This window comes from Sparus aurata, chromosome 7 (genome assembly GCF_900880675.1).
Source record: "Sparus aurata chromosome 7, fSpaAur1.1, whole genome shotgun sequence".
NCBI classification, from domain to species: Eukaryota; Metazoa; Chordata; class Actinopteri; order Spariformes; family Sparidae; genus Sparus; species Sparus aurata.
The window spans coordinates 10,645,716-10,665,888 of record NC_044193.1 but is presented as its reverse complement, the minus strand read 5'-3'; the positions used below and the strand labels follow the sequence as shown (position 1 = coordinate 10,665,888).

General features: G+C 41.8%; 1 protein-coding gene across 15 annotated transcripts in view; it reads left to right on the top strand.

Moving 5' to 3' along the window:
• rap1gapa (RAP1 GTPase activating protein a) overlaps window positions 1-20,173 on the top strand; it is a 64,916-nt gene that overhangs the window by 42,448 nt on the left and 2,295 nt on the right. For 6 of the 15 annotated variants that reach the window (XM_030422444.1, XM_030422435.1, XM_030422449.1 and 3 more), the window contains 21 exons: window positions 4,050-4,085; window positions 5,125-5,172; window positions 5,679-5,717; window positions 5,813-6,004; window positions 7,141-7,244; window positions 7,756-7,834; window positions 7,943-7,996; window positions 9,350-9,433; window positions 10,460-10,560; window positions 10,733-10,862; window positions 12,066-12,221; window positions 12,306-12,377; window positions 12,468-12,554; window positions 12,662-12,802; window positions 14,591-14,722; window positions 16,189-16,266; window positions 18,124-18,233; window positions 18,421-18,543; window positions 18,704-18,839; window positions 19,213-19,324; window positions 19,870-19,949. In XM_030422444.1, the coding sequence (XP_030278304.1) occupies window positions 4,068-4,085; window positions 5,125-5,172; window positions 5,679-5,717; window positions 5,813-6,004; window positions 7,141-7,244; window positions 7,756-7,834; window positions 7,943-7,996; window positions 9,350-9,433; window positions 10,460-10,560; window positions 10,733-10,862; window positions 12,066-12,221; window positions 12,306-12,377; window positions 12,468-12,554; window positions 12,662-12,802; window positions 14,591-14,722; window positions 16,189-16,266; window positions 18,124-18,233; window positions 18,421-18,543; window positions 18,704-18,839; window positions 19,213-19,324; window positions 19,870-19,949 (2,076 nt within the window). In that variant the 5' untranslated portion in view covers window positions 4,050-4,067. Of the gene's footprint in view, window positions 1-4,049; window positions 4,086-5,124; window positions 5,173-5,678; window positions 5,718-5,812; window positions 6,005-7,140; window positions 7,245-7,755; window positions 7,835-7,942; window positions 7,997-9,349; window positions 9,434-10,459; window positions 10,561-10,732; window positions 10,863-12,065; window positions 12,222-12,305; window positions 12,378-12,467; window positions 12,555-12,661; window positions 12,803-14,590; window positions 14,723-16,188; window positions 16,267-18,123; window positions 18,234-18,420; window positions 18,544-18,655; window positions 18,840-19,212; window positions 19,325-19,869; window positions 19,950-20,173 lie in introns of those variants that run through there. The other 9 variants (XM_030422437.1, XM_030422439.1, XM_030422446.1 and 6 more) reach the window with 7 other exon arrangements.

The window sequence follows — 20,173 nt, the reverse complement described above, 5'->3', positions numbered from 1 at the left end:
CACCAATCAGGCCGACTTCTCACTGCCCCCCTTTAATCTGTGATGACAGTGAGTTCACCCAAAAAATTTTTAATTCAGTTATTATCTGCTCACCGTCATGACGATGGAAAGCCGGATGAGGGTTTGTAGTCGACCAAACATTTCTGGGGCTTCACAGCAAAACAGCCATGCAGCATTCTCCTGAACAACTAAAGATGATAGGGACTTGCTTTTATCAACGTCAAAACAAAACCTGACAAAGAAATGTTTAAAAAAATGGTACCATACAGCTCGTCCCGTGTAATAAAAGTCTCCAGGACCTCATGATCCAAAGTTTATTGGAAACAGAACCTCAAAAGTTGTATATTTAGACCGTAACATGTGGTCGAGCTTTTGGACCTACTTCAAATTAATCGCTTTGAGGTTTGCAGCTTCAGTTTGGATTTCAGCTTTAAAATGGGTGCAAATAGTGTTTCTTCAAATCAGTTTTGGGATCTTGGGGCTTCCAGAGACGTGGATTATGCCCGGCGAGTTGTATGAGGCAATTTTATGTTTATTTTTCTGTTGCAAGAGAAGTCCCCAGCTACATCTGTTGTTTGTGGTCTTTGAAACTTTCCATCGCGTCAGTGTGAGCAGATGAAGACTGAATATAAATTTTAGGTCGGAGTTACCCTTTAAATAACCCTCACTATACTAGACAGCAAGCAAATGTTAGAACTACAATAAGAACCAGACGCAGTGCATCAAAGAATAAGACAAACTCGTCGGCCCCTCTGTCCCTCTGATATTCATGCAGCTTGCTCAAAGATAAAATGAGCTGCGTTAGTTGTACCTGAGAAGTCTGGAGCGGAGGGGAGGTTTCGCACATTCAATCAGCCTCTTGTCATAATGACGATCCTATTAGCTCTCCTAATGAAAGGTCTCAGCTCTAACGACTGCACTGTATGCTCGCCCGTCTCCCTTGCGGATCCTCGCGTCTCCGTCACTCTGCAGAGGCTTTTTGTGTCACAGTGAGATGTCTTGTTTTGTTCTGTTGGCTGTCTCCACTTTGTTTCAACCGCAGCCTTTATAGAATGTTGTCTTATTTGCTCTGTCTGTATCCTTTTGATTCCCACATCATTGTATCCACGGTTGATGGTCTCATAATTTAATTGAGAATCACTTTATAGGTTTATAGCCATAGATAGTGGGACCGCCACATATACGGTAGGTCCTCCATGAACAGGAAGCTGTTGAAGGACTTGTTTGATAGAGTAGTAAAGTTGAACTCCACCTCTGCGATCTGTCAGCCTGCGTGAAGATACGGTACGGTTTGTGATAAAAAACACAGGTGGATGATGTGTGCTTTGGACTTCTCCCTGCGTTGCTGCACAGAGAGAGTGACAAAGAAGGATCAGCAGACGACAAGACACCTCTAGCTGCAGTCAGAGGATTACTACTCCACACTTCAAGCTACATCAGCTGGTTGCTGCCTGCCTGCAACCTGAAGCTCGCTGATCATTTTTGTATGTTCATAGCACACACTTGGAGAGCATGTGGATCTCTTCTTGAACTTTTTTTCCAGTGCAAAACTTTGCCAGTCATGGGTGCAGTAAGCAGGGATGCAGCTTTACCTCGGGTGTCACAGTGGGACTCAGTCAGCTGTCTGCAGTTTGACAAAGGCACAGCAGTCAGAGAGCGGGTTTAATCCGAACCTGTTGAAGTCGGTCGGACCAAATCGTCTTTTGAAGCCGCAGGACGTCGGTCTGTGGAAAGTTAAAGATGGCTAAAAATCATCACAGCCACTTCAGTGCTCCTGTGGTGACAAAGACTCGCTGGAAGAAGCCCAGCCATGTAAGTAGCTTTACTGTAGAAACATGCGGGATAGAAGACATCACTAGATGGCAAACTGCAGAGGGAATTTGGCAGCGTTCTCAGCAGAGGCTTGGACGACTGCCTTACAAAGTGAGATTAAAGTTGCAAAACCTGACAGTTCACGTTGCCTGTTTAGTGAAGTGATGAGCTGAAGAAAAATTTATGTTCGCGCTGGAACGTTCCTTGTTCCATTTTCAGGTGTTTTCCATTAGTTCAAACAAATGTAACGCTAGAACATTTGCTCAGACGTACCCGTGCTTTTCAGGGCTGTAGGTCACACATACAGTTTTATGGCTAATGCAGTTGTTTTTAAGTCCAAAGATAACATGTAGCTGAGCGCCGCAGCCCCCCGCCCCCCCTTGTTCTAAGCTCTGTTTAATGTTGTTGAAGCCGGGGATATTTACTTTCAGGGTTTGTGGCTGACTATTGTTTGCACATGGTGGAGGACTTTACTCACACTGAAAGCTAAGACAAGATTGCTCTGTACACAAAACTGTTTGGCTATGTCAGGCTTTGCTGGCTGAGCATTTAAGCCAGCACTTGACAACTCCAGAACAACGTTTAACATGCGCTGTTTTGATTCAGCATTTTTCAACAGGCGCCAGAGTCGTCACGCTCGTCTGAAGCTAGAAGGTTTTCAGTGTGAAATCTCTAAGGACCATACCCAAACAGCTGTGGTTGGGATGTAGAATTAGGCAGGTGTTTAGTGTGGGAAATCGGGTCAGTCACATATAGCTGTTCAAACCACAGGGAGGAGAAGCAAGAAATCACATGCTGCATTCAGGTACATCGTGGATTAAAACAAGTTTCGTTCAGAACTTTGGAAGTTTTGCAAAAAAAAAATTGGAATATGTGCTTTGCCAATTTTACAATGCTCGTGTACAATGTGGAGTGTTGGGACAGTTTTCGTAGATGACAGTGCTCAATATTTGACAGATATGTTTTAAGCAAATAAATCGTAACGCTGTTTGGGTCTTGGAGACACCGGAGCCTCTTTTAACAACTCAAAACACAAAGTTTAAACTTGCAATGTCATGAATTTCCCCTTTTTATGTAAACTGCTGATAAACATGAATTAGAATAGATGACCAAGGTTCACTAGAGAAAATGTCACATGACTTCTGTGTGAGGTCTCAGATAACAACAGCTATAAACTCTTTCATATGCTCTATATCTCTGTTTAGTGTGACAGTACTTATTTTGCAAATCCTAAATAAGTTATTTGGAGTCCTGTTTTTGATGTTTTATAACGTGTTCCTCAGAAGTCTAACAGAGATTTAGACCTGCCTGACTTTTTGGTTATCAAAAGTAATATTTGTTAATGCATAACTTATATATAATAACCTGGAACATGTTATGATATTTGGTGTAATAACAATACTTTAAGGTGGTGTTCTTACTTTGTCATTGTCAACAAATGTGTGGTGAAGTAAAGAAAAAAAAGACTTAAAAAGGGACAGCTCACCTCAAATCAAAAATAGATTTCTTCTTACCTGCAGTGCTGTTTTATGCACCCAGATTGTTTTGGTGCGAGTCGCTGACTTTTGGAGATATCAGCCATGGAGATGTCAGCTTTCTCGCAAACATAATGTAACTAAATCGCACTCAGCAGTGGAAATCTCTCTCCAGAAACACATGGACCAGTTTACTCAAGACCATGTTGTTAGAGGTTGTCATGTAGGTTTAAATTAACTTTTTTTTTTTTTTTTTACTTTTAGGTCATGACTTTTGGGTCATACTTGAATCCAATGTAAGATATAGGGGTCACTGCACTGAATTTGACGAGCCGGGAGTGAGAACTGAAACAGCGTATAGCTCAGTAGAAAGACAATGGATAAACAGCATGACAGGTTAGAAGAAAAAATATTTTAAAAATATTTGTATTTCTGGGTGAACTGTCCCTGTGAAGGAGAAAAACAAAAGAACTTGTACCGGTCACCACTCACATCACACTTTAGAGAGACCTCCAGATGCCCAGGGGCACTGTGTAGTAATTACAGTGTTCCTGGAGGCACGGTGCAGTGATACAGCTGTTCCTCTCTGTCATAAACAGAAACAGAAAACAATAAGGAAGTCCGGTCAGCCAAATACAATCAATTGACTTTGTGTTTCTGTCACTGGATGGACAGTGATGGGGCCCCACAGTATAAGGTGCTGATATGTCACAATCAGACAAATGAACTTAAAAACATTTCATCTCACTCTCCTCTCTCCAGACCACAGATTTATTTGAAATGATTGAAAAGATGCAGGTAAGATGACGCGTCGAGCTTTGCCTTCCGTCTCCAAGTTTTCCAAGCTGTCTACTCACCAAGCCACTAACCAGTAACAGTCAGTGTGCCTCCTCCTAATTCTGGCCCTCTCCTCGGCCCACCAGACTTTCTGTACTCTTCTGTAAACGAGAAGGATACAGAGGAGGAGAGTCGTCAGAGCGTTTTATATATGTGTGTCTCAGCGTCTCTGTTAACATTCTGGTTGTAACACTGACTGACAGCCCTGTAAGCTTATTATCTCACCTCACAAACTGTCTCCTGGTTCCTGAAGCCTTGAGGAGAATGTTTATTTTTAAACATGCGATCCCACACAGAATGGGCGTTAAGAGTTTTATAAGCTTATAAAAAAAATAAAAATAAAAAAAACCCCCCATGTTTTTATGCATGTGTGTTTGCAATTAGTGCACCGGCGCTAGAGTTGTGGCATATCTGCATTTAAAAAAAATGATAAATGATGTACTGCGTGTGATGCAGGCGTGCGTTTTTCTACAATACGTCGATATGATGTACTGTATTCCTTGACGCCAGCCGCCATCACCCAGCAATGATTTAGTATTGCTGCATCTCTTTTTCTGCATCATTTCACGCACACACACAAACGGATACACACCTCAGGTCCGATGGGTGTTACAGTGCCAGCTAGCTCAGCATCTTTTCAATCCCTGAGGTTTCGTTACCACACCTCTTCTGCGTGCTAACAGACTTTTTAGCTACTCCTAAACGCCTTGCTCTTTAGCATCCCTTAACTGTCTTTCGGTGTCTCTCTTTCTGTATGTTTCCATCTGTCCCTCTCTGCCGTCACGCTCGGTCGCCTGCCGCACATCTCTTGGGAAAACTGTGTTGTTACGTAATGAGGTTGATAATTTTCTCCCGGCTCATGATGTTGTAGTCATTTAAAGCTTTTTTTTTTCTTTTTGTGAGTGTGTGAATGTAGCTATTTGTGTCATGCAAAACCAGCTGCTGACCCTTCCCTCTCTCTCTCTCTCTGGTTTTCTTATCTCACCCTCTCCTCTTGTAGGGAAACAGGATGGATGAGCAGAGGTGCACCTTTCCTCCCCCACTCAAGGTGCGACTCTCCATGTAGGGACACAGTGTTGCGTAGTCGCACATGATGAGGTCATTGTCTCCGCAGTTATCTTGCCCTGCTAGACGAGCTGATTACTTCAGCACACCGGAGCACAAAAATTACCCATAAAGCAGTGCGATGCTCTAAAGTCTCGCCGTCAGTTTTACAAAAATGAGTTTGGATTCATAATCATTTATCCTATGTTGTAGATAGAAATGGTGAAATCTTAGTGATAAGAACTTTGCAGGATACAATGGTTTATTTTGTAATCCAGTATTTTAAACTTTTAATGTGCCCAATAATGGCAATACTTTGATCAAGAAATGCATCGATTCCCTTTGTAGTTTTCCAAACTGATTTCCATTGTGTAACAGTTATGTAATTACTCTGAAAGAGCGTCCCTTGGGATCGTAGAGTTGGACAGTGTGGTTGTTTTTATTCCTTGATGAGGAAACAAAGCTTTTTTTTTAAACCTCTTTATTTATTTTTATTTCCTATTTTTGCAGACTGAGGAGGATTACATTCCATACCCAAGTGTCCATGAGGTAGGATGATGGGCACTTTTCACTGATTGCGTTCTTGTCCCGAAATGACTTTCACACTTACATCGTTCTGTTTCTCACAACTCTTCTCGGGGCAGGTGCTGGGCAGAAAAAGCCCCTTTCCTCTCATCCTCCTGCCGCAGTTTGGGGGTTACTGGATCGAAGGGACAAACCATGATCTGAGTGAATCAGCGGACACGGAACAGCTGCAGCCTCTGTCCCCGAACACCCGCACCAAACTGGAATGCAACACAATGGCAACAATCTACAGGAAGCACTTCCTGGGCAAGGTTAGTCCCACACAGAGGGAGACGCCTTTTTAAAAGTTTATATAATTTTTGATTTCTTTTGTTGTCTAAACATTAAGCTAGAAAAAACCCACAATATTTTTGATAATGTAAGGAAGCTCAAGAAGGCTTTTATGAAAACTCAAATACTGAATCCATTTCTTCCATATTCTTTCCTTGAACTTGTCCATTCCCTCGTAACTTAAATGCAATTAGCTCAATGGTTTGAATTTGACCTGTTATCTCTTTCCAGGACTTGATGCTCTGAAAAGTTTTCTGAAACCTTTATATATTTATAAGTTCCAAAGAAAAAATAGTGATGACATAAAAACATTTTTTCACTTGCTTTAATTATTGGGCTCCAAAATGTAGTTAAATTGGGCAAAAAAACAAAAATTGACTATATGAAGCATGTTTTCTTTTTCACCACATCTGCTGCTAAATTATATTTAGTCTTTAAGAGTTGATGTGATAAAATAGCACATCTGTATTCTCCATATGTTTATTCTCCTGATACAGTGTGCTGTAGTCAAATGGTATATTTCCGAGAATATTCCTAAATCTCCAACATCTTCATCTTTTAAAGTTGATCAGTGAGTTTGCAGTTTTTCCCATTTTCATTTTCATGTTTGCAAATCAGAATGATAATAGAAACATTGAGTTTATTTAGCACTAAACTCAGTTCAACACTTTTTCTAAAAGGTGTGATCTGCTTTCAAAGTGATATTACTGGAGTCATCCTCATGAAGTCCTTCATTATAAAGGCTTCCTTCCTCCTCAAATGAGCCTCATTACTCTTGTGGAATTTTTCACAATCAATTTCACTTCTTGCTCATTATAGTAATGAAATGAATAAGCAATAAGTGAATCCCAGTTGAGTAAAACCACTTACAGCGACCGGTCTCGCTGTTTGGCACCTCGTACGCTGCCTCTAATGAAGATGCATTACGCTTTACCACCTGTTCTTACACACGCATAATATGAACAAATTTAATCTGCCTTTGGAAGAAGAGCAACAAAGGAAGAAAAAGGTACTCGGATCTGGAAGATATGGTTTAATGACTGGAGCGTGTGCACATGCCCCGTGCACTGTATTTATGACAGATACTAATCGCTGCGTCTGTGCACTGTGCCCTCAGGAACACTTTAATTACTATTCAGTGGACGGTGCCCTTGGACATCTGGTGTTCTCTCTAAAGTACGACGTGATCGGTGACCAGGAACATCTCCGTCTAATGCTCAGGTAGTGCTCATTATGCATACACGACACGGTGCAGCACAATGTTGCGTCATTTGGAGAGAAAAACTGAAACCTTTAAATCTGTGTTCTGCACAGCGGCATGAGAGGAAATGAATGTGTAGGCTTTAACAAAATGTCACTACTTTCATGTTCAGCAGGAAATGAATGCAGGATAATTCTGTGATTTCTTTTTGTTCCTAAACGGCCCAGTGATGACTGGATAAACACATCCTCCCAGCACGGGTGTTATCATAAGAGTCATAAAGCTGGAGAGACTGTCAACAAGCACTGTCATTCACACAGCAGAGTAACAGATGGACTATTTAGGCCAGCGAGTGGGTGGGGACGGACGGATGGAGGGAGAGAAGGCAAAGAGAGGCGAGGGTGGGGAAGTTTGATAATGGTCTGTACCGGATCATCACTTTCCCATCCGATCGGTTCTGAGAAAATGTTGCATCACATTATATGGCTGTGAAAACACACTGATTCTTTTATGACTTTTATTTATCACCAGGAACAAGCTGAAAACCCACCACGATGTGATCCCCATCTCCTGTCTGACAGAGTTTCCCAACGTGGTACAGATGGCCAAAGTAGGAAGAAGTTGTTTTTATTGTGCGGATATTGATATGCTGTGACCGTGCCTAACCACAGTCTGACATGTTTCTCTGTCTTTTTTTTTTTCTTTTGATAAATCCAAGCTTGTCTGTGAAGAGGTCAACGTGGACCGCTTTTTCCCTGTCCTTTATCCAAAAGTAAGATCTGGTTTTGCTTTTGTAGTTGCAGCTGATGGATGTGCTTTTAAAGGTCCCACACATTTGATGGTTTTAAGGACAGAGTTGTCATTTTTCAAGCCTGTCTTAAAATAATAGTCAGATGCCCATCAACCCAACTGATTGATAAATGTTGGCAATGATTGTTCTTAATGATTCTTCTTTTTTGTCTTGTGCCAACACTGTGCTCATTCTCTTGTTAGGTTTAAGCACAAAAAAACACTGTTGGGGTTAAGAAAAGATTATTGTTTTGGCTTCAAATACCTACTTCCATTGGCACAAACAAAGCTGAAAAGGTCCTGAGGCGTCATTGAAAACATCTGAATTTGTCTCCAGACACGCGGCTGGAAATCATCCCGAGGTCACCTTAAAAATATCTAGTAGTGTCATGCTTACAAATTTTGGGACAGTGTGCTCCCCCGTCAAAATCCAGTGGTTGGCTCACTTACAGATGTTTATGTTGCAGTGTCAAACTGCAGGTACTGGCTACTGGCAGGATGTCTGTGATCTTGGTCCTGTGCAAACTGTTGTGTCTGTAATTAGTCAAGAAAACGTTTAACTGCATATCACCTGACATGTTTCTGTTTGTGCCACTGTTTTCTGAGGACAAACAAGTGAACAATTGTGAAATTTGATTGCAGCTCATAGTATGTTTAACCACAGTCAACAGCTGTGCTGTGAGATGGACTATACTGACATTTAAAAGATTGCAGAGAAGCAACAAAAGGTCGTATATTCAATTACAGCCACAAAACATCTGTTACCTGATCTGAAGAACTGCAAATATGTGGTGATTCTTCTAACACATGCAGAAAATCAACTCTTCAAATCAACGCTTCTTCAGCTTCTTTTCCACACAAAACACAAATCTGTGTTTGTCATAATAACGAGGTCCTCGGCTCACACTAGTTCTGTGTGAATATGGCCCAGGACAACAATAAGAGCAAACGTCTTACGAAAGTATCTAAAGCCGATTATAAACTTTAAAAATGACCTTTAAAATACACTTTTGCACAAGTCGAGGACTGAGTATTTTATTCCGGATCACTTAAAGTAGTATTGGTAGTATGATGGGACAAGATCTCTTCACAGCCAGTTTAAACAGGAAGTATGATTACAGCAATAACAATGTTCACATGGGCACCTTTCTATTGTTTAACGATGGGCTTGAAAAACTGTGAGCCTGTCCTATAAAGATTGTCAAATACAGACGCCAACCCAAAGCGTCAGCATGTGATGATGTGGGTATGAGGCTCAACAATCAACCATCGTTCTCCATTTTGTTGCTTTGATTTTTTGAATTTTTATATCCATGTTTTTTGTTTTTTTCTACAGGCTTCAAGACTAATCGTCACCTTTGACGAACATGTGATAAGCAACAATTTCAAGTTTGGGGTCATTTATCAAAAATTTGGACAGGTGAGTGATAAAAACCTCGCTCCTTTTTAGTGCATGCGCCCGTCATATTCATTGTATTCAGTGCACGAAACAATGAGACTGTACAATACATTCTAATTTCTGATTTCCTCGAGGAAGCAGATTATGCTCGGCCGTCCTCGTTCTTAATTATGCCTTTCAGTCCAGCCCAGTCATCAACACTCCCTCTCATTTTCTGAGGCAATCACAGCCCTCTTGTTTACTGTGTCGGGGGGCAGGAGAGCTATTCAGTGCTTTGCTGAGGGCACTTACACCTTCGAGCGGAGACCCCTACTGTGTAAAGATCTGCACTGTTGATCCCTTACAGCCCGCGGTAGTTTAAATGCATTGTAAATGAGCCAAGGGTGATCTCACGAAGACAGTGTGAGGGCTCTCTGCCATCACCTCAGGACACTTTCTATTCAGTAGGGGTAAAAATATGATTAAGTGGGCATCGTGCATACAGAAAACAAAGCAGAAATTCTAAATAAGCATCTTCTCCGGCGACGTTTCTGTCCGTTTGTTACGAGGCAGGCTTTTGTGTCAACATCACCTCTCCACTTGCTCACAATAGATAATCAACAGTCCATCACAGCTGATCATTATAGGCTTTAAACCTTCTCTCACACCTACGGCTGTTATTGATTGAAGGCACCCCTGTTATCTCAAATGCAAATGAGGTGTGTTTGAACAAGTGTGCCGGACACACACACACACACACACACGCACACATGATACTCTTCACTTCCCTGCCTTCAGTTACTGACCTTAATGATCCGTCACAGTAAAAAAACGCACCTTACATAAAATTCTCATTGTGCCCACGGAGGTACTTTAGTATGCAAATCCTCCCTCTTGTGATCAGCTCTCATTGTTCTTCTTCCTTTTTGCTTGTTTGTGCCATTATTACCAGGCACTGAAAACTGTGGCGTACAGATCCCCCTCTTTTAACTTCTAGCTGCTGAAACCATTTTGTCCTCCGAGCCTGGATGTTTATGAGTTTTTGTGTTTTTTTTTCACTGCTCACAGACTTCAGAGGAAGAGCTGTTTGGAAACAGCGAAGAGAGTCCTGCCTTTGTAGAATTCCTGGAGTTTCTGGGAGAGAAAATTGAGCTGCACAACTTTAAAGGGTGAGGAGTTTGGTTTGAAGGCGCCGTATGTGTACTCTGCCATACGTTCCGTAACATGATGCCAGCTGTAATTTACATTCAATCAGGCTCGCTGCAGGATTGATGGTCCTAGCGCCTGCAGCGATGGTGGAGAGTATCTTGTTAGACATGCTTTCTGTGTGCTCGCTTGCAGTTTCCGCGGAGGGTTGGACGTGACTCACGGGCAGACTGGCACAGAATCTGTCTACTGCAACTACCGCAACAAAGAGGTCATGTTCCATGTGTCCACAAAGCTGCCTTATACAGATGGGGACACCCAGCAGGTAATGTAATGCAATACAAGACTAACACGCCCTGCATGATTCACTACAAGCAGTCCGACAGGTTTCCTCCGGGCATCATAGCAATGTGTTATTTGCATGTGCCTCCCTGTTGTTGAGCCAAACAACCGCAGCACATATTTGCAGGACAAAAAAAAAAAATCCCTGGTAGTAAACATGAATCACTTCAAATTCATGCTACAGTGTCTGCACACAGGAGCAGCAGCAGTCCTCCCTTACCGTGATTTAAGGCTGATGCAGAGGCGCTTTACATTACCCGCGTCCTCCTTCTCCTCCTCCTTCTCGCACATATTTACACGAACACTGATTAATAGCGCAAGCTCACACACCATTTGCTATCGTGGTTTGCGCAGAGACAGATGAGGCATGCCTGTGTGTTTAATCTTGCTTGTTCAGGCTGTCATTTGGGGAAACAGCACTCCCTGGTGGAGTTTCACAAGATCACTAGATTTTAGTGGTGGGAGAGAGAGAAAGAGGAGAGAGCACTGCTTTGTATAGATCCATAATCTCTATAGTACATACACATTACACATACTGCACAAAAAGGGCTTGATTGTGCAATATTAAAAGCAATTTTCAAGATACCTTTGTCATTTTTCTAACTGCATACCGCCCATCAATAATTTAACACCATTTATCAGCTGTGTTCTGCTGATATATGCCTGGTTTTGCTTTGTGTTGTCATGTGTGTTTAAAAAAAACTATGAAGTATGAACTATTTTAATTAGGTAGGAAGTGCAACAAAAGGGTGTCTTATTGCCTTTCAGATTCTGTTGCAGGCTGAATTTTATTTATCAAGAACTGCAATACATTTGAAGGTTTGTTAAAAAAATGGTGAGGACCCAAAAGGCAGACACAGCGAGGCTGGCGGGAATAGAACATTAAGCAAGCTTAAATGATAAGATGAAATCCAAAATCCCAAAAGTAAGCCACAAAAGGCAGGCAAAGGAAAGTCAAAGGGAAAAAAAAAAAAATGGAGAAAGAAAACTTACAAAACTGAGGACAAACTACAAGCCACGCAGAAGAAAAGGCACAGGAACACAGTGATCACAGAATGAAAACAGAAAAAAAGCGCTATGGCTAAACTAAAAAAAAACAAACCATGACAAAGCTTTTTTGAAACCTGCAGCTAACATTCATACATATTGCATGAATTTTCCTCTAAATTGATTTGCCTTGCTGCAGTTGCAGAGAAAGAGGCACATAGGGAACGACATCGTGGGCATTGTATTCCAAGAGGAAAACACTCCCTTCGTCCCCGACATGATCGCCTCCAACTTTCTCCATGCCTACGTTGTGGTCCAAGTGGTCAACCCCTGCTCTGACAATGTCCTCTACAGGGTAAACTCATTTCCCTCGCTACCGACTGACTTTGTTTCCTGTGATAAACGCTTGATCAAACTTCGTCTTTCTCTTTGTTCTCAGGTGTCGGTGACAGCGCGGGATGACGTACCTTTCTTTGGCCCCGCCCTCCCAAACCCTGCTGTCTTTAAAAAAGTAAGAGAGAGAACTTGTTGACCTGAATGAGCGCTTTCTTTATCATTTAGCTTCTAACATGATGCCTCTTTCCTCTCAAACGCTTCCCAGGGCCCTGAATTCCATGAATTCCTTTTTACTAAGCTCATCAATGCAGAATATGCCTGCTACAAAGCTGAGAAGTTTGCCAAATTAGAGGTGAGTTGTTGAAAAGCATTTAAAGTGTTTCTATCATTTTTGCCTTAAAATGTCCTTTGCTACACTTTCTCTTATTTTCCCTCTTTGTGTGTGTATACGTGTTTAAGGAACGAACGCGGTCCGCCTTGTTAGAAACCCTTTATGAGGAGCTCCACGTGAACAGCCAGGCCATGATGGGCGTTGGAGGAGAGGACGATAAACTGGAAAATGGGAGTGGAGGAGGAGGGGGCTTCTTTGAGTCCTTCAAGGTAACTGGAGAGGCAGCAGCAGATGCCGGGGCTTCAAACTGACAGCGTCACTCTCTTTCTTAGACTCTCTGCTCCAAAACAAAAAGAAATACTATGAGAATTAGTCAAGGAGAAGGGCCTTGACGAACAACAACATAACTGCATAAACTAAGCCCTTTCTGATGATTTAATTTCTATATTTTGCTCATGCTGCCACTAATATAGGGACACTGTAAAGACAGCGATTTTAATTAAAGGTAGTTAGAAATTTGGGGAAATAAAACATACGCTGCCGAGGGTTAGATGAGGAGATGATTCCACTCTCTTGCGAGTCTGCCAAATATAAAGCTTCAGCCAGCAGCTAGCTTAGCTTAGCTTAGATTAGCATAGCATAAATACTGGAAACTGGGGGAAACAACTCGCCTGGCTCAGAGTTTCATACAGAAGAACCCAGATTACTCCCTGTAAAGCCACAAACTGTCATTCTTACACTCTGTCTTTTGTATGGATTGAAGAAACATGAAATAACATGTTAATTAGCGAGCTTTAGAGGTTATGGAGCTGGACTTTTTTACTTTCTGACATCTAGGCTGTGTCCGAAATCACTCACTACTCCCTATATAGTGCACTTCACACTCCATTTTGTAGTGCTGTCCGAATGTGGGAAATATTGTACCCTATATAGTGCACTCAAAGTATCCCACAATGCATCGCAAAAAGTAGTGTACAACCAATGGTCACTAACCAGGCAATATTTACCATCATACATTGTGCTGTGGATGAACGCATGGAGGTTTCAATTCACATTTCAACTGCGCGACAGTAGTGACGTCTATAACCGAAAGTGCGTTTTTCTTTCTGCCGATGAGCTCACTATATAGTCAATTTGTTGGACTCCCTGTGTAGGGACTAGGGAGTAGGGAATGAGTGGGTGATTTCAGACACAGCCCTGGATTAGCTCTAACCAGCTACTGGCTGTAGTTTTATTTTGTAGAGTGAAACTGATCTCATGAAGAAAGCTTACAGGCACATCTCCCAAAATGTCTAGCTATACTTTCTAGTGTCATAGTGTCACTATAAAGATCATTGTTACTGCACAGGAACAGTAAAAAATAAAAAACTGGCAGCAACAGAAGTTGTAGTGACCAGTTTTTGTAACAGATGTCAGATGTTTCTGGGTGTCTTCTCTCTGGCTGTGTGCAAGCTGTGGGCTGTAAAGGCTTTATTAATCTCTATCAGTCTGAAAGAGGAGACGCTCTGCTGCTCACTCCTGCTGGAACAAAGCATTCTTGCCTCCCCAGCTTCTCTTCCTCTTGCTTCCTAGCTGTTTAGTGCTGCTGTGCTCGTCGCATTGCTCCGGTGTTCAGTCACCGGTCGCTGATTCTTTCTCCTTTGTACGTCATAAAATCAAAGGGAATGGGATAGATTTCTCTCCCCATTAGATGCCTCTGCCTCCTCACTCTGCTCCATGCCTGACAATTGGTGCACTGGGCTTTTTACTTCTCCTGGCTGTGTTTAAACTCAGTGCAGTCAGACATCTGCGAGCCACTTGGCCCTTGTACTTCTCCTCTCTCTTCTTACCACCTTTCTCACATAATGACTCATCTGAACCCCCCCTCAGGGCACTAAAGCTTAGCAGTGTTCTCTGTGGCTTCCTTGTCTGTCAGGATTAGAGTCAGGCCAGTGCTCTGTGCCTGTAGAGGTCAGTGTTTAGCCCCGAGGCTCCTCTCGGCCCGTGCAGCGATGCTGAGGGGTCACGGGGATCAGCTCCATCTGAATGTATCTCCTCCTCCTCGTCTTTCTCTGTAGCGGGTGATCCGCAGCAGGAGCCAGTCTATGGACGCCATGGGTCTTACTCTCAAGAAGCCACACACAGTCTCCACTAGCCTCAGTGGCAGCTTTAACCACGACACCACAGAGAGCCCCAAATTCCCAGGGATAGTAAGTACAGTGCCTCTCCTCCTGGTCTTGAGTGAGGGGAGTCTCGCTCCCTCTTACTAGAGATCATGCCCCCCCCCCTCCTTTCTCACTTGCCTGCTGCACTAACTTCTCACAGAGAAGGGCTGCACACTCGGTCCGATCGAGCGAGTCTTAAACTTAAGCTCTCACACTGCAACGGCTGCACATTGTCTGCCACCACAAGATGAAGTGACTGGACACTCTTGAATGCTTCTAGGACACAAGGTGAACTTCTCCCAGGGTCAAAGGTGCTTCTAATACTTTATTACTACTACTACTCTAATTAATTAAATCCCCGTCCAACTGCATTGTTCAGAAGTGCTCACTTGACCTCTAATGAAAGAGAATTGACTACTGTTTGTGTGTATGTGTGTGTGCATGCCAGCCAAAGCTTGTGGACTTCTTGGGTGATTAAACAATATATGTGATTTAATAACACGTGACTTTTTCTGACATCAAGTGAAAGCCTTTTATCTCCAAATGGCACATTTTTTAATGCATTTTTTTATTTCATATAACTGGTTCTGAAGACTTCAAAAAGCTGACTTGGACACATTTCTTTCAACACAGAGGGGAGCTTTTTCATCTTTCAGTTGAAAGTTATACATGTAACTCACTTAAAGGTCCACTGTGTTGGATTTAGAGGAAGAAATGGAAGATAATATTTATAATTAATGTTTGTGACAGTGTATAGAGAGCAGCAGGGATGGCCTATTTTTGTAGACTAGTTGCAGTCTGCAATCACACCTCTCTGTGCCACTAAATTCCTACACACTGGACCTTTAATTTGCAGTTACTGCTAGTTACTTGCTGCTGTCTGATATATATTTATGTTATGCAATGTTATACACTGTATATTCTGGGGGGAATGTTATTTTTTAATGAAAATACTCTGAATGGAAGTAAAAGTCACATTTGAGTGTGTAAGAATTGAGCAAGAGTATTCAGTGACATATACATTGGAAACGGACGCCCACATTAACACTATATTTCTAGATCATGTTTAAAAATGCCTTCAGAAATAACTGACCGTTATTAACCAACATTTTATATCGATGAATGTAACTCAAGTCTGCGTTTACCCCATAACCCTGTCTTGATGTGGGACCTAATGTTTAACATGCTGTATGTGCTCCTCTGCTGTTTTTTATCTCTTCTTCATCCTCTTTCTCACAGGCTCACATAACTGGCTCATCACTTCTCTCTCCCATTCAGCTGCCTGTGTTGCACCCATGGAGCCCAAATGTCCCTCTCTGTATTATCCAGTTAACACGTGCTTTGTATTTTGTTTGAACAACATGACTTACTGCATGGAATCTCATATATATTTGTATATTTTTCATGTTCTCTTCCCCCCCCCCCACCCTCCTCTCTTTCTTTTGTCCTCTGTCCTCATCACCCCTCTCTCTCTCTATCTCTGTATCCCTATCTCTCTCCCTGTGGCTCAGTCATTGCTTGTCCCAGGCAAAAGTCCCAGTAAATATGGACGTCGAGGCAGTGCCATAGGGATAGGAACAGTAGAAGAGGTTCATGTCTAATTCTAACTACTCTCTAACAAGTCGCTTCTCCTCTGCTCTTTTTTTTTTCTTTTTTTATGTGTCTGCATGGCTCCACTGCATCATGGCCAAACACTTGTCTCTATACATTAATGTAGTTAATATAGCAATATAGTTAAGCTTCACTTGGTTTCCTGAGTGTGTTGGCATATTTCAGTTTCAGTTTTTTAATTGTTTTAAGGAGGTATATTCTGCTCATTTTCAGGTTTTTAATTTAGTTTTGGTTTACTACTAGAAAGTTTTACATGCTTTTATGCTCAAAAAGCACTAGTTTTCTCAATCTGTTCACTTCTGCAACACTGTGTTCCCCTCTGTCTGAAACGCTCTGTTTTAGATCCTGTTTCTTTCAGGCCCCCCTACCAAATACTCTGTCTGCTGTGATTGGTCAGCTCACAAACGCCTGAGCCAGCACCACTAACAACAACAGAGCAGCTGTGCTGAATTAATTCTTGTGTGCCAAACTAGCTGCCAGGCAGAAATTATGCAGATGTGTCACATGGTGATGTAGTTTGATGTGACAAAGTCACAGAATTAATGGCGAGATTACTGGCGAGGCGTATCAGGAACAGTGTTTTCTGTGGGAGAGAGGAGCTTCTGTTCATGTGGACTTGACCTTTTTAACTTTCAAGACCTTTTACATGCAAAGAAACCTATATCAAACACAGAAGAAAAGGAAAAAGAAAAAAAAATATAGGTCTCCTTTAAGAATACGATTTTAGATTTTATTACCTTCAGTACTAGTATTGTTTACTATAATTTGGGGGTATTTGTCACGGGCAAGATTAGGGAAGTCCAGAATTCTTATTAAAATACAAAGACAATACCGTGTGAAGGCAATTTATTCATAGTCACGCAGCCATTCTGAATTTGAATTGCAATTGAAGATATTTCCTGTTTATTTTCATTGAAATTTAGTTTGATTTATTTTATCCTAAAGTCTCATTTTTATTGTATTTTTACGCAGAGAATTACTTCAATCTATAATAAAAGGAAAACAGACATAGATGTTCTCCACATTTTCTCATTAATTTGATAATTTGTTAATTTTAATCTTTGGGATTTTACATTGACTTATATGTAGAAATCATTCTAGTATTAATCATCTCAAATTATTCACATATTATCAGATAAGGAGCTCTGTGATATGAGTGTGGCACAAACACAGTAAAAGTCATATTTGAAAGCGCCACCTTTGGCTTCCTGCAGACAAATAATATAGACTTTCCTCTTTTCTCACTGTCTTACCTACTTTACTGCTGTGTGTGTTTTATATGACGTTTCTGTGTTTAACTCCACTATGCTTAATTCCCTATTTGACTAAAACTGATGAATATTAATGATTTAATGAGGACCTTACAGTGGAATTATATAAAAAATAATCCTCCCCCTTGCTCTTTGAAGCCGCACTGAATAAAAGGCTTTTTCAAGTTCTTGCTCTGAGAGCTTTAAAAGGGAGATTGAATGAACAAAGCAGTCGCTGAGAAAGCATATTTAGTGGTAGGCCCTGGAGCCTTTAAATCCATCTTTCATCTCCCGCCTTAGTGTGCTCTGCTCTGGCTCAAAGACTGGCACCGGGGCTTGACATTAAGCGGCTAAGTGCATATTTTTACTTTTTGTCGTCACGGAAACAACTCCAAGGGAGGGATGTCACTGTTCAGCCTTATAATTCAGGCCGATTTGTTTATGACAGGCATATTTCCAAGTCGAAACAACCATTACCTTCCTCTAGTTATAAATGAATAGACTGATACGCTGTTGAGATGATCAAAGATGTTTAAGGTATTAGACAGATTTTGACACTGACTGTCTATCCTATCTCCCTGGCAGTCTTTGATTATCCCCGGGAAAAGCCCGACAAGGAAAAAGTCAGGTCCTTTCAGCTCCAGGAGAAGCAGTGCGATCGGTATTGAAAACATTCAAGAAGTCCAGGAGAAGAGGTGAGACAGGATTATTGTATTTTCTATCTTTGCCATCATCTGTTTCTAAAACCTTGTAAACTCTCGCTGAGGTTTACAATGTATTGCCTTTCATTTGTAATCATTGCATGTCGGATGGCTGTGAGGATTCTGTCCATGCAGTGTTCTACTTGCTGGTCTGATATTTTGTGCCACATGTCTCATATAGCAGCAGAGAGAGCTCCCCAAATACCCAGAAGACCCCTGACAGCGGGCACATCTCTCAAGATCCCAAATCTGACAACTCGTCCAATCAGAGCTCTCCTGAGGTGCTCACAACGGCAAAGAACAGGTGTGTATGACGCAGCCATATCAGATATATTGATCATCCGAGTGTTTGTTTAGCCGCTGGGCGACCCTCAGCTGTGGCTCAGCATGTTGAACAACTGTGTCCCATACATAAGATAAAATCAGGTGTGGCTGTGCTGGAGAGTGGTTAACCCAGGGTGTAGTTCTTATCTCGGTGGCAGGGCCCCATCCATCCCCGAGGGTCAAGACCTCTCCCGCTCCTCCTCCAACGCCAGCAGCTTTGCCAGTGTGGTGGAGGACAACGAGACAGAGGCCACAGAGGACTACGACACGGGCATGGTGAGTGCTTTATTCAGTGTGTTTGCCTGTAAGAAGACAAGACAAGCTCCTTTAAAGGATAACTTCACCCAAAAATGAAAACTTCAGTCTTTACCTACTTCAATGCCGATGGATTTACACCCTTTTTATGGCCAAAATCTTCAGTTCAGCTGCCAAACTAAAATCATTCTGCCATCTGCACACACTTGACTGTGTATCGAGATTGTCAATAATGTCTTTTCAATTCCATATGGGATCTCTGGGCTTCCGGAGACTTGGATTGTGCCAGATGAGCTGTTGGGAGCGTTTTATGTTTTTTTTCTGTTGTTTTTTTTTTTTTTTTTTTTAGGGTTCAGTTTTAAAACTGTCATGTTATGTCACTGTGTCTATCCAGGAGAGTCTGTCGTCGGCCGGGACGCCACACAAGCGGGACTCCCTCACCTACAGCACCTGGCTGGAGGACAGCATCAGCACCACCAGTACCAACAGTCGCGGTAACTCCCCAGGTGAGAGAGGTTAGGTTCGGCATATTAAAACATTTCAGCACTGCTTTTATTAAACCATTTGCCACCGTGTGCTCATTTGTTGATTTATTTATGTGGAAACACTCTAGAATAAGGGTAGAAAACACAGATGCTTACTGTTTTATTGATGCATAGCTAATGCATGCAGTGACTCATGATAATTAATGCATAAATGAATGTAGGATGTATGATTGTTGTCTCTTGCTCGTCATTAAAAAAACAGTTGACTCACTATGAATTCTATGTGATCAGTTAACGCCTAATGGATCTTTAATTATTGACCGTGACTAAATATGATGTCATATTACCCCCATCTTTTGAGATTTTCATGTAGAAAATACAATCTTTCATTCCAACCCAACAATGGGTAAAAAGCTTGAGTATCCATTATTCAATACAAAGCAACGAGTGATGTATTTTCTCTCTACCTCATTTTTCAAAACACAGTAAACTCAACTCTCTAATTTAAAGTCAGTCTGTATCGGACATGTACGACTGGTTCAATAGACTGCTGACATGTCCTTCAGGGCCTGGTAAACCTGAACGAGGGAAGGGGACAGACATACGTATCAAACTGGAACGACCACACGATCATCAGTCCTCATCAGTGAGTGAAACCCCTCCTGGGCTACGCTTAAGATTTCATTTATCATTATCAGCTACCTTTAAAGGGGCTCTGTGCAACAATTTGTAGCAGTTTTCATGTATTATTTGCTGTTTTATTGACTAAATGTGAGTGGATTGTAACATGACTTGACCTTCCCCGTCTCTCCCGTCGCCTATATAAGCCTGTGGACAATTTGTTTAAGTTGAGAAATGCTCCTGGACTGT